At 50.6% G+C, this 13,786-nt stretch overlaps 1 protein-coding gene across 4 annotated transcripts in view; it reads left to right on the plus strand.

Annotated features, from left to right (window-relative positions):
- The window catches only part of SLC36A1 (solute carrier family 36 member 1), a 49,647-nt gene extending 38,863 nt beyond the window's left edge, over positions 1 to 10,784 (plus strand). For 3 of the 4 annotated variants that reach the window (XM_047771104.1, XM_047771230.1, XM_047771407.1), the window contains one exon: positions 6,415 to 10,784. In XM_047771104.1, the coding sequence (XP_047627060.1) occupies positions 6,415 to 6,686 (272 nt within the window). In that variant the 3' untranslated portion in view covers positions 6,687 to 10,784. The remainder of the gene's footprint in view (positions 1 to 6,414) is intronic. The other variant, XR_007133869.1, reaches the window with a different exon arrangement.
- The last annotated feature ends 3,002 nt before the right edge of the window (positions 10,785 to 13,786 follow it).

Below are 13,786 nucleotides of genomic sequence, written 5' to 3' on the forward strand. Positions count from 1 at the left end.
AGGACACGAGCTGCTTTTGATCTTCAGGCGCATCGGGTTGTTTTCCCTTCTCCTGTGATCTCTCCTGACTTTGCCTTGCATTGTCATACCATTAAAGAGTTCAGCCCCTTCATCTCCAGGCCCTCAGCTCCTCTTGCTTTCCCTGGAGGCTTTGAAGTAATGATGAGATTGAGGACACGCATTGTACTGTAGCACCAACATAATTGCATTTATGGGAATTCAATTTGTTTTTGTTTCTCTGTACTTTCAGATCCTTTTACAGAAGGTTCATTGGTATATGATTTTAGATCTTTTTTCTTTCTTTCTTTTTTTTTTTTTTTTTATTTTTAGAGCTTCATCCAAGGCATGTGGAAGTTCCCAGGGTAGGGGTCAAATTGGAGCTATAGCTTCCAGCCTACACCACACAAACAGCCACAGCAACGGGGGGAAATCCGAGCTGCGTCTGTGACCTACACCATCTCACGGAGACGCCAGATCCTTAATCCACTGAGTGAGGCCAGGGATCGAACCCACATCCTCACGGATCCTAGTCAGCTTCATTTCTGCGGTGCCACAATGGGAACTCGCTATGATTTTAGATCTTTGATATAACTGATTGATTTCAATTATCTCCATAAACTTCAATGGCAGCTTGTGTTTGTGCTATTTCAGGTATTTTCCTTTTCCCCGATTTTCCCTTCCTCTTCCTCGCCCTGCATCCTCAAGAGAAGCAGGAAAATTCGGTCCAGCCTCAGTTTGTTTGTTTGTTTTTTCCCACTTGGAATTCAGCTTTCTCACTACTCTTCTGCATCCTCCAAAGATAGCTGTGTCTGCTTTTCAGTGCTGAATTTTAGACTGTTGGAGAGGAAAGGAAGAGAAAACACACACTTCAGGGAGTGGTGCTCATTTTGTTGTGATTCCATGTGGGCCAGTATATATATACTTCCAGCCCATCCGCTTGGACCTGCAGACTGAGCAGGTCACCTTATGTCCAGAGCTTATGTAGAAGGAGAGGCTGCTCCACTGGGGGAAGCTGGAGGTGTAGGGAGACGAGTTTTTTTGGATTCCTGGAGGCACTAACCTGTCCTTCAGTGGTTTGTACCAATTCGCAGGTGCCACACGAGATGTTTTATTTCAGTTAGGTGTGGGAATGTCACAGACATGTCGAAGATTCAGTAATGATTAAGCCATCTCAGTTCAGAGGCCTGTTTAGAATGTAAACTATTCCAAGAAGCCAGGCCTTTAGAGAAGGATGCTTCTAGGTCCAAACAGAATGGCTTCTCAGCACCTTTTGACCTTTCACGCATCTCAGTCTTGCAGCTCCAGAAAGAGAGGGCAGCCGTGTTAATTAGCTGTGCTCTGGGCACCCCCACCCCCAGGAAACCTCGTGAGGCCTCCGTGGAAGATACTAAGGCTGTCTGATCACTAAGGTTTCTTTCTTGTCTCACATTCTATAACTCTATACAGCTGTTTGGAGCCAGATTTTAAATTCCTGCCAAAATATTGCTCGAGAAAAGAGAAAGTTAACGTAAAAACATTTGAAGAATGTCTAGGTCTGGAGTTCGTCAAGAAGACATTCCCAGTGTCCCACCGACTTAAAATAAATTTTTTTTTCTTTGCATTTTATCATCTGTTAATCCTCACAGGTGCTTTTGGCACATAGTTGCAGCCATCGTATACACTCTGGCGTTTTGTTTAAAATTACGTCATGAGGGTGCAGATCCTTCAGAAACCTTTTAATGACCGCATGATACCCGCTTTATTGGTGGCTCACACTTCCTAAACTGCTTCTTGAGTGTTGGTCAGGTAGGTTGCCTCCCATGAAATGAAAGTACATGTCCGTCCCAAAGGCTCATCAATTTTCAAGGCAGACCTCTAGCCACTTCAGAGTCACACGGGTGGGCCTCACCAGCATCCAGCAAAAGAAACAATAAGCAGTAAACACTTCTGGGCACAGGAGCCGTACGTCTCCGAGGGATTTCTGCCATCAGGTGTTTGTTTCTTCAGTGCTTTCTCTCCTCTTGTGCCAAAGTCAGCTCTTCCTGTTGCTGGTCTGAACCACAGGCTCCAGACTCCCAATCAGTTCCTTCTCTGAACACGGCCGTTGGCCTCACTGCTGCTTCAGCAGTTAAAAGGTCATATTTTCAGGGCCTCTTCACCCGAAGAGAAGATGTTTTGTAATCCTCTGGAGCCCTCTTGACTAGTCACGTGGGCTAGTTGTCCTCAGTGCCCCCTTTCTGGACAGGCCACGGCCAGGCTGCTGCCGAGGGCTGTGGAACTGCCAGCTGGGAGTATGCTGTCTCCCTCTCTCTTGGGGGAGGGGGTGTCTTTTTGTGGGGGAGTGGACAGGGGCTATTTCCAGTTGGCTGCTTCCTGAGATCTCTGCCTTCTTGGGTGTCTCTTTCCAGAAGCCTTTCTTTAACTCACACAGTAAAGACATTTAGTGCTGGAAGAGGTTTGCGTTGCTCCCATCTCTTTCCTGAGTACCTGGTTCCCACCTCTGGAATTAGTGAAAACTAATTTGTGGCCAACAGATACCTTAGCTGTCGCGCCTGTGGTTTGGGTCCCTTTCTCTTGCTCTTCTTGCAGTGTATTAGTGGGGGCTCACTCTTCCTGCCTTCTCCAGCATCAGGCTGTGTTTAGGACTCGCTTATGTATCCAGCCCAGCTAGGACAGGAAGAGGGCCCTCTCTTTGCAGCCCTGTGGTCCTGACTTTAAAAGTTTTGCCCTTTAAAAAATATCTCTACGGGAGTTCCCCTTGTGGCTCAGTGGTTACGAACCCGACTAGTATCCCTGAGGATGCTGGTTCAATCCCTGGCCCCACTCAGTGGGTTAAGGATCCAGTGTTGCCAGAAGCTGCAGCATAGGTTGCAGACGTGGCTCGAGTCCTACATTGCTGTGGCCGTGGCTGTGGCCAGCAGCTGCAGCTCCAGTTCGACCCCTAGCCAACCTCCGTATGCTGCAGGTGTGGCCCTAAAAACCAATAAAATAAAATAAAATAAAATAAATATCTCTACTAAGGACATCTGTGTTAAACATACTTATTATATATATGTCTGTTGTAGTAAAAATAAGAACAAGTTTTTAGATAGTCTTTTAAATGTCCTGATGAAATTGAACATCTCCATCCAATCTGAGAAAAGATTCCCATCTCACAAGCTTCTGTTTCTGTCTTCACTAAATTCTTATCAGAGTGGAGCACATGTGAGTTCACTTAACTCCCATCCTGAAGTGCCATCTCTCCCCCAGGCTAATGTGGGAGAGGCGAGGATGGACTCTCAGAGCTGGGAGGGGCTCGTTGTCTTTGACAAAGGCCTCCGTTCCCTTGAGTGGGCTGGAGCCTCCTGGGGACCAGGAGGAGTAACTCAGCTCCCTTTAATGGTACAAAAGCAGGCAGGTTAGAACGTATGTTTGCGGCCCAGCCATGTGTTCTAAGCATGGAACCCCATCCCTCAGCTGTGTCACTCTGGAGCAGCACATGGTGCTTCCCAGGTGACAGTGAGTAGAGGGACGTGTCCCAGAACACGTTCCTGAGTGACTCCATCTGCATCGTGCCGTTTCCTTAAAATTTCAAAGTTGAGTGTGATTTGGGTGACCAACACTAATGCAAATGCAACCTTACTTTATGGGACCCGAGGCTCAGACTGGGAGCCAGTGTCCCCCCGGGTCACAGCCTGCTGCTGAGCAGGGACTGGTGATCTCTTAGGTAACATTTACGAAGCGTTTATTATGTGTGTACTACGTTATGTTCTTTAATGCGAATGATCTCATTTGACCACCCCTAGGTCAAGTTTAGTCAGCGATGGAGCTGGGATTGGAGCCTAGGTTATGTCTCCAGAGCCTGTACCGTTAACTACGCTCCTGGACTGACCTCTCCCAGGCTCAGGTCTGATTGCTGCCTCAGCTGTTTCCACCCTAGAACTCACCCACATTGGAACATCGAGGGTCACCCCTGTGTGATTAAACATCAGGCAGTTGGACATGTAAACCCCAGAGAGGGCAAGTGTCTTATTCCGGGTCACACAGCAGATCCACGCTGGTGGAGTGTTAGGGTATCTATGATGAGAACGCCATTCTGTCATCACCCTGCAAATACTTCACCTCCACCTTTCCTCCAGACTCAACCCCGAAGGTTCGAGGGTTATCACCATCCCTAGAAATACCTATGGGCTAAAACAGACTGTTTTAAACATGCAGGGCAGGTTAAAAGCATACACTTGTTGTTGACTTTCTGAGGGCTTTAGAACAGTGAGGCTGTTAGTGGACAATTGCCTTGATGGTTGAATCCTAGAAGGAAGGAAGGTATTGCCCCGAGGCCATCAGCATAGGCAGATCTGACTCATTTTCCCTCTACCCCCCCTTTTTTTCACCAGCCTTCAAAACCCTTGTCTGATGTCCTTTACAAAGCAGAGAGGGGTCAGAGGTGACTTTATACCGATTCTCTGTCAAACGATCGTGGTGCACCCCTGAGAAAGCTAACCTTGTATCTGACTCTTCAAAGACAGGCTCTTCCTGCCCACCAGCCAGATCCCCTCTTCTCTCTCCTTCTGCACTTACCATTTCTTGCTCATCAGGTCTGTGATGCGACTGTACTTGGGGGCTGGAGGTCCTGGACTTCCGTCCAGCTCTGTCACTTTCTGTCATTTAACCTCTCCAGGCCGCTTTCGGCGGGGACCACGACGGTGTGGTGGAGCCAGGGAGGCAGCTTCAGCTCAGTGAGTGTGTGGCTGCTTCTCAGGGCTGTCAGCTAGACACTGGAGGGTCTGCCGTGTGGGGAGTGCGCCACGTCTGTGCTGTCCGGGACAGCAGCCACTAGGCACGTGGCAGTGTGGCGAGTGTGAATGGGGAACTGCACGCATTTAGATTTAAATAGCTAGTGACTGTTACCAGGCAGCACAGCTGCAGAGTTTAAGTGTCACTCTGCCCCTCCCCTGCTAAATCTCCATTCCCAGCAGGCCTCTCCCTTTCCTGCAGGGAGTGGCCTTCCAGTTTAAAAGTAACTCTTTCTCATAATACCTGGCCTCTGAATGCAGCCCACTTCTTTCTTTCGTCTGGTGCTCAGCCAAAGAAGCAGTGATCGATTCAGATAATCCATCTGGAGGGTCAGATTGCCCTGGACTAAGACTCTGGCCTCTCACCAGCGAGACGCCTTCCTCAGAGCCATTTGACTTCACTTCTGCTTTATGAAATGAATTAGAGCCGAAAGCCCCTTGTCCAGCATGAGTCTCTCATAGGGATCAGTGAGGTAATAGACCTGCCCTGGTCGCTGTCTCAATGCTCAGGGCCTCCAGCGGGAGCCTGGCAGGGGGCAAGACCATCCACCAAAACACATTTGATTACTATCGACTTAATGACGCACATGCCATGAGCTGCAAAATACACACCAGTAATGATAATATGAACTGTACGAGGTGGCTGTTGTACACCAGGCCTTTGGTTAAGTGCCAGTGTGACCTCTTTTGATCACCGCGATGTCTGCGTGACTGGGAGCTTCTTGTGTCCCCATTTTGCCAACAAGAAAACTGGGGAATAGAAAGGAGCCACCTGTCGCTCAGGCCAGAGCCAGGGGTTCACACACGGGTGCCTGACTTTAGAGCCTGTGATCCTCCGTAAACCTGCGAACCGCTGACCTCTGCCCCCAGTGGAGAGCTGAATTAGTGGGGTGCGGTTGGGGTCAGTGAGCCTCCTCCCCCAGTCTGAAACAGCACTGCCAACCAGCCGGACGGTGGTGCGGGCGTTGGTATGGTGTGGAAACCACTGGCATTTCCTCATGCAGCCCCCATTCATCTGCATCACCGGTTCGACCTTTGTCACGGACTCTGGGCTAAGTTTCACGCATGGGAGCCACGGCTTGTCCTGGCCCAGGGGACGCAGTCCTCGCGGGGACCTTGCTCCTGAGGTTGGCCTGCGTGGAGACCTGCTTCGCCTGCCCCTCTGTGAAAACGCTCTGTGTGATGGGGCAAGTACAAGATCCTTCCAGAAGAAGGAGGGTTTTCCCCCTACTTCCTTTCTTGTCAGTCAGGTGGAGAGGTTTGTGTTGGAGGTCCCCTCGGCGGCAAGAAGATGAACAGTTGCTCAGAAAAGGTCCACTTCCTTTTCTGCTCCACACTCACGCTCCTTTGGTGGCACCAGGTTGCTCCGGAATGTAATTGGGTTCCTTTTCCTCAGAAAGATGGAAGTCAAGGACTGTGGCAGGAGGAGCTGGGAGCATCTGGGTTCCAGACCCTGTTCGGCCAACTTGCAGGGAGACCCAGATGGTGCCACCCCTCGGGGCACCGGCACTCTCATCTGTGGAATGAGAGATTGGACTGGGTAATGGCTAAGTTTCCCTGGAGCTCTCCATTTTATAAGGAGGACACTTTTAGTTTGCTGGACGGTGGGGAGGTCCCTCCCGGCTCTGGGCAGTCACCAACAGGCATGTCCTCTCTCCCACAGGCGTCTTGGCCATCCTCGTCCCCCGCCTGGACCTGGTCCTCTCCCTGGTGGGCTCCGTGAGCAGCAGCACCCTGGCCCTCATCATCCCGCCCCTCCTGGAGATCGCCACCTACTACTCGGAGGGCCTGAGCCCTCTCGCCATCATCAAGGACGCCCTGATCAGCATCCTGGGCTTCTTGGGCTTTGTGGTGGGGACGGGTGTGACCCTCTATGAGCTGATCCAGCCCAGCAGTGCTCCCATTTTCATCAACTCCACCAGTGCCTTTGTTTAGCGGGCTGGGTGCCGTTCCTGCCCCGGCCCTTCTGCCCCGTTTGCTCCTCAGCGCTTGGCCCCGGAGGCGGGTCCAGGCTCTGGGGAAAGGCGATATCGCTGTCCTGGAACCCTTCTACCTGGCACTCAGGTACCCTGGGCCAGCTGGCATGGAGGGCAGGGGAGAGGGAGGTGCCGTTAGCAGCAGCGTCGTCGCTGTCATTCGTACTTAGTTTAACCCGACACTTTCTGCTCTCTTTCCGGATCGTGCCTGCCCTCTTCCCACCTGCCTCTCCTTCTGACCCATCTCACCCAAATTGTTCCTGGTGCACAGCTCACTTTACTTAAAAATGTTAGCATCCCCCTCCCCACGTTTTCTCCTTTCCTGGGCCAGGCCTCGAGGAAATAATTGGGAACACCCCTCTTTGGAAAGCTGGGCCTCTCTCCCTTCTCTCGCCCCCAGACAGCAGGCAAGTCCCACCTAGTACTGGAGGCCACTCAGTCGTTGAAAACCAGCCCCCAAAGCGGGAGTTTTTCGCCTTCCCTCTCTGGCTCGCCGTGACCCTCCTCTCCTCCAAATTCCTCGTGTGGGTCACAGTGCTGTCTTCTTAGCTGCTTTCGCTCCTGAAAGACATCAAGTGCTGCCAGAATTGAAAATATTTATATTTTATTTAAAAGTAGCCTTTGTTTTTAGACGCTCTCTCCAGCTCTGGGGTGATAGTGAATTGTTCCTTCCTCAGTAAACCCGGCTTCTCCTGCTGAGAAGAAACTTACTCCAGGAGAGACGTCTCCCGGGGCCCTCGGCACCCTCGGCTGAGGCCCCCAGAGGTCTCACAGGATCATCAAGCGCGGACCTCGGCCGGGAGCCACGGACCTTGCCTCCCGTTGATCAGCCGGATGTCCTCCCGAGAGGACGTGGAGGACTCAGGCCGTGTTTGCCGGTGCACGAGGCTGAGGGACCGCAGGCCCATTCGCGAGGCGTTTCTCTCTCTACAGGAGGTTGATGAAGTGGCCTCTGCGTGCGTTCAGGCCTCTTTCCCAGCCTCAGCCCCTGACAGACAAGCGGCATGGCAGCGTCCCTTTGCCCTCGTGCCAGGAAGACAGCCAGCCTCTTGTGGTGGATGAGGAGATGAGGCCAGTGTGCACAGAGAACGTGCAATTCAGTTCCCAGAGTTTGCATCAGCTGGTCCAACACTAGAGCCGTGCCTGGTTGTTTACGGTCGCCGGAGGGTGGGGCAGAAACGGTGCCCTGCCCCAAGCTGCCTCCAGGACCTGGACTTCTTAAGGAACCACTTGGATGGGTGTCCTGTGTTCTAAACACTAATCTCGTGCCCTTGTCTCTGCCCCCCAGGCTCCCACCCCCATGCCTTCCTGGGTATCAGAAAAGAGACAGCCTCAGGGCTGACTCAGCTCAAGGTCAGCCTTTGGGTTTGAGAACAAACTGCAGAGCAGGCGGGGAAGGCCCACGGCCTTGCTTTGGGCGGCCTCCACTTCCCTCTTGGTGGGAGAAGTATGGCAGAAGGGTGCTCACCGATTCTCCATCTCTGGAGTGTGTGTGCGTGTGTGTGTGTGTGTGTGCACGCGTGTCATTTGGGTGTGTAACAGGCTCCTGCTGTCCTCCATCCGTGCCACCAGACTCCTGCTTACCTGACAGTGGGGAGAGCAGCACAGCTTTATCAGGGTCTTTTGTTTTTGTGTTTCACCAAAGCTCCTCGGGGCTGTGACCCACCCCTGCAGTCCCAGCTTTTTTCTTTCTCTTCTGTTCCAGAGCCACCTCATTACAGTGACTCTGGACCGACCTAAGGATGCCATCAGTGGTGACTTGCTCTCCCCTAGGAAAATGACCTGTTTCACCCACCCTCTCTGCTGTTTGGTGGTCGCTTGCCGGTGCTAACATGACCTAGGTTCTAGCTGGAGGTGGCAGCAGCCCTACTGTCTGAAGCCTCAGGCATAGAAGTTTCCAAAGTATAACTTCAAGAACTGTCAGCTCCTGTTTGCAAGCCTGGGCCCCAGCCATCTTTTCCGAGCAGTCCTGAGAGTTGTTTTCAGTGCCAAGGTGCAGGCCAGTGGCCAGTGAGGGAAAGGGGTCAGCTGTGTGTCCTGCCCACAGCTTCTTCGGGGGAGGCTCTTGTGCTCTCAGAGTGCTACCAGAGGCAGTCCTGTCCAGGCAAGTCGTATGAATGGAACTGTGATGCTTCATCTGAGGGCTGGACACACAATGCTGAGGTTCTCTGGCCCTCACGTCTGCTGCTTCAGGGCCGCTGCCCAGAGAACGGGGTGTGTAGGAGACACTGCTTTCACTTTGGGGCTTTGGGAAGCTCGTTAGGCCGGCCTTGGTCCTGTTCAGTCACTTTCCTGTCTCTCGCTGCTTTGACAGCCCAGTTGCATGGCTGATTCAGGAGATCCAGGCCAGGCAGATCCCTTCCTGCCTTGTACGGTTGCACAGCGATTAGGTGTTGAATAGAGGGCTGGCTGGGAGCTTGTCGTGGAGGAAGCCCTTCCTCTTCTGGAAGCAGCCCCTGCGAGGGGCCAGCTCCAGGAAGCTTAGGCCTCTGTTGCCGTGGGGCTCCTCAGTCAGGAAGCCCTCCCTGCTCTCTCCCCACTTCTCGTTAGGAACCAGCTTCCCAGCCTCTCCCCAGGCCCTGCTCCCGTCCCTGATGAAGCAGGAGACTGATCAGGCAGCAACAGATCAAAGGCTGGACTGAAGGCCAGCCATGAGCTCTGGCCCAGTGCTCACAAGCTATGTCCTCAAGTCTCCCCAGGGGAGTCCCACATTCTATCAGCCCAGAGGTAGCTTCTCAGATCCCCTTGTTCTCTCCTGCAGAAACCACTGTTGGGAGCAGGCTTCCAATTCCCTGTAGGCAATATACCTCTCTGTATATGTGGGTTCTTGCTGGAAACAGCATGACCTGGCCCCTGCCCAGAAGTTGGACCTTCCACAAGTGGCATTATTTGTATTTATGTTGTGCTGCTGTCTGGCTGCTGGGGGCCGTTCATCTGCACGGCCCCTGGCCAGATATGTGTGACTTGGTGGCATGTCTTAGCCTAGAACCTGTGGCTTCCCCCCTCCCTCTTCTCTCACTCGCTTCTCCAGCCAAATTCATTGGCTTTTGCTCACTGTTCGCTCTCTACCCCCACAAAAGGTAAAGTGGGCAGTTTTACCAGTTGTCTTCAAGTGGTGATCCCAAACAGGACCCAGTGGGGCCGCCTGTTCCCCGTCCTGTTCTCCTGTCTTGCTTTTTATCTCTCCAACCTCTCCCTTCCTAAATTGTAGAGTATCATCTCCGTGTAACACTACATGTCCACCTCATGTTTCTTGGACGTGCAGAATCTCACTTTATGTCTGCTTGCAGCTCCCGCTCTTCACTGCTTACCGCAGGGGGTCTGGGCCCAGTTTGTTTGACGTCGTGGCTGCCTGGATGTTAAGGCCAGCCCCAGTGCCTGCTCTGGTCAGAATGCAAAGCTGCTTCTTCACAGTGGGGACACACAGCGCAGATGGCACGACTTGGAGATTCAGGAGTCGGCTCCAAGTCTGCCTGAGAGTTACAGGTTTCCAAGTACCTTATAGCATCTCCAAGACCATTAAGGGGAACGGAGAGAATGTGGTTTGTCTTTGGAATCAAAGTTAATACTTTGAGACAGTCTCGCACTGGTTGCAGGGCTCTTTGTTCTCACAGCATCAGCCTGTGGCATTTCTTCCCTGTCCTTTGTCCCACTGGGTCCTTCCCTGGCCGGGGGGACATAAATGGTGCTGGATGGAAGTTATCAGTCACGGCAGGAAGCGAGGGTGGAGGGTGCCAGTTATAAACCGTGTTTTGTTTGAATCAAGGTGGTGCTGCAGAAGTGATTTTGTTGTACTCAGTGATAAAATTATGTGACCTTATTATAAAACATATCCATGGATGTGTGAATAGGAAGAATATGAAAAATTGCTGTCCGATAGGTCTTGCTAACCAGACAGTCCCATGTATGTCATGTGCCTACGTGGATGTGTGTTTCCTGCATGGTGCATGTAGAGATGTGGCTCATGCAGGAGCTCTTAGAAGCTCTCGTTTGGGGTTCTGCACATGAATCATGTGTTAAAACTTCTCCTTAATAAATGAATTTTTTTTATTTTTGAGAGGTTCAGTCTGCTTCTTTGTTTTCCTTATTTATTTATTTATTTATTTGTTTGTTTGTTTGTTTATTTATTTATTTTGGTCACTCAGATCCGTTTACTAGATCTTAGGTCAGAATGTTTCTGGTTTCTGCCACAGAGCTCCTCTGAGGGAATAGTGTGAACAGTAGAACCATCTGTGGATTAAGAGTCCCCGAGAGGTGGTTTTTTTCTGTTAGACAACCCTGCCGCTCCCCTTCCTAAGTCTGCTCCTGGCTCTCTGGAAAACTTCAGTAGGAAGTCTCAGCCCTTTCTGTGCATATCACGTGACTGCCCAGCATAGGCGTGATGGTTGGTTCTAAATGTCAGCATGTCTGGGCAGTTGTATTGAATAACTCAGTTATTCGGCCAAACACAAACCTAGGTGCTGCTGTGAAGGCGTTTTGGAGATGCGGTTAACGTCCACAGTCAGTTGACTTTAAATGAAGGGGGCTGGAGTTCCCCGGTGGCCTAGAGGTTAAGGAACCAGCATCGTCACTGCTGCGGCTCAGGTTCCACGCCTGGCCTGGGAACTTGGTATGCTATGGGTGTGGCAAAAAAAAAAAAAAAAAAAATACAAAACTAACTAACTAAAGGGGGTTATCCCCAAAATCTGGGTAAGGGCCCATTAGCTGAAGGGCCTGCAGGGAAAAACTGAAGGAAGAAGAAATTCTGCCTCAAGACCACAGCCCCAGCTCCTGCCCGAGAGTTTCCGGCCGCCGAGCAGCCCTGTGAATGTTGGACTTGCTGGTCCCTGAGGTCCTCCTCTCCCGCCTCCAAGTCCCTGTTCACATACGTGCATGGATCGCTCCATCCTACAGGCCCGTGTCGCTGAGGAACCGTGACTGAGCAAGAGATTGATTTCAGGACCGTGGGAGAGATGACTCTCCTTCCCTTTCCGTCGCATTTACAGCCATCTGATGATGGGAAAACTAATGCTGTTGGCTGCTAGATTAGACTCATCCAAGAGCAGAGCCCTCAAGCACAGTTGAAGCGCAGTTGAACCTGAGCACCGTCGAAGCGTTACTTTACTGAGAGCGGAAAGGGGGGACAGTATTATGACTGTTTTCGCTTACCAGTGTTATTCCTGGAACTGGGGCGGGGGGCGGGGGTGTCAGAGGGGTCAGTGACCCTTCCAGGACCCCAGCCAGCAAGGGGCAGAGCTGGGATACACACGCAAGCCCTTGGTGGCAGAACCTAAGCACTTGGCCGAGCTCTTTGTTACAGCCTCAGGAGGGAGGGCCACCCTTAGGGACTATTGAAAGAGTTGGAGAGAATGTTATAAAGTGCCTGGCATGAAGGGCTTATGAAACATCTTGTGAAATATTAGCTGATTTGAAGAAAAGTGCAGAGAAGCAGGTCTTGGTGTTTTTGTTTGTTTGTTTGTTTTTTCGGTTGTGCATTCATTCATTAGAGTCTTGCTCACGTGCTTTGGGCAGAGCATTCACCCCTTCTTAGTTCGCCTCTTCTTGTTTTTATTCCTGCTCATGTCCGCATGTCATGGCCTTTAATCCCTCCTTCCAGGGAACCACGGTAAGCCCACTGCACTTACACAGGCATAAGTTGAGTGACAGTGGACTGGGTCTGAACCCTGAATCTAGGGTTTTGTCTAAGTAGACTGGAGTCCTCAGACCCAGCCTACTGCAGACTGCGTATCTTCACCTGGTGCCCTTTTTCTAGACCCTTGGCCAGTGGTCCGCCCTAGCCTTCTGGGGGGAAAAAAATGGAGTATAATTTACATAGAATAAAAGTCACCTCTTTAAGTGCACAATTTGTTCCATTTGGGCAAATGCATATAGTCATGTGACAACGATTTCAATCAAGACGTGGATGTTTCTTTTACCCCCAAAGTTCCCTTGTGCCCCCCGCAGTCAACCCCATCCCCGTGCCTCTAGTCCCTTGGAAACAACTGATCTGATTTTTCTGTCTCTGGTTTTCTCTTTTCTAAAATAGCATATAAATGGAAAATTAAGTATGGTCCTTTCTGTCTGGCATCTTTGACTTTGCATAATACTTTTTATACCCGTCCGTGGTGTGACATGTACCAAGAGTTTGCCTCTTTTTATTGCAGACTAATATTCCATTGTACGGCTGAACCATAATTTGTTTATTCATTCACCAGTTATTGGATGTCTGGGTTGCTTCCAGTTTGGGGGTATTATGAATAAAGCTGCTATAAATATTCAAATACACATCTTTCTGTAGACATATGTATTTATTACTCAGAATGGAATTGTGCATTTGAATGGTTAAGTGTATACTAACTTTATAAAAATGGGAATCTTGCTTTCCAAAGTGGTTGCACAATTTTGAATTCTTGCCAACAATTTATAAATGTTCCATTTGTTCTATATCCTCACTAGTACTTCATTTTGTGGTCTTTTCAGTTTTACTCATCTTGATGTGTAGTGGATTTCATTGTGATTTTATTTTATTTTGCTTTTTAGGGCCGCACCCATGGCATATGGAAGTTCCCAGGCTAGGGGTCAGATCGGAGCTTCAGCTGCTGGCCTGTGCCCCAGCCATAGCAACGCGGGGTCCAAGCCACGTCTGCGACCTACACCACAGCTCACTGCAGCACCAGATCCTTAACCCACTGAGGGAGGCCAGGGATCATACCCACATCCTCATGGATGCAAGTCAGATTCGTTTCCACTGTGCCACAACGGGAACTCCTGATTGTGATTTTAATTTGCATTTGTCTAACTACTAGTGGTGCTCTGCATGTTTTCCTGGGCTTATTTACCATTTCTCTGTCTTACTGAGCGAAGTACTTGTTCAAATAACTTTCCTCTTTTAAAATTGGTCTTGGAGTTGCCTGGTGGCTCGTCAGGGTAGGGTTCCGGCGTCACTGCTGTGGTGTGGATTTGAACCCTGGCCTGGGAACTTCCACGTGCTGTGGAAGCAGCCAAAAAAAAAACAGTCTTCAAAAAAATTAAGCTTTTTACTTTGCGGTGATTTTAGATTCACAGGAAGGTGCAAAGAAA

This window comes from Phacochoerus africanus, chromosome 1, assembly GCF_016906955.1.
Source record: "Phacochoerus africanus isolate WHEZ1 chromosome 1, ROS_Pafr_v1, whole genome shotgun sequence".
NCBI classification, from domain to species: Eukaryota; Metazoa; Chordata; class Mammalia; order Artiodactyla; family Suidae; genus Phacochoerus; species Phacochoerus africanus.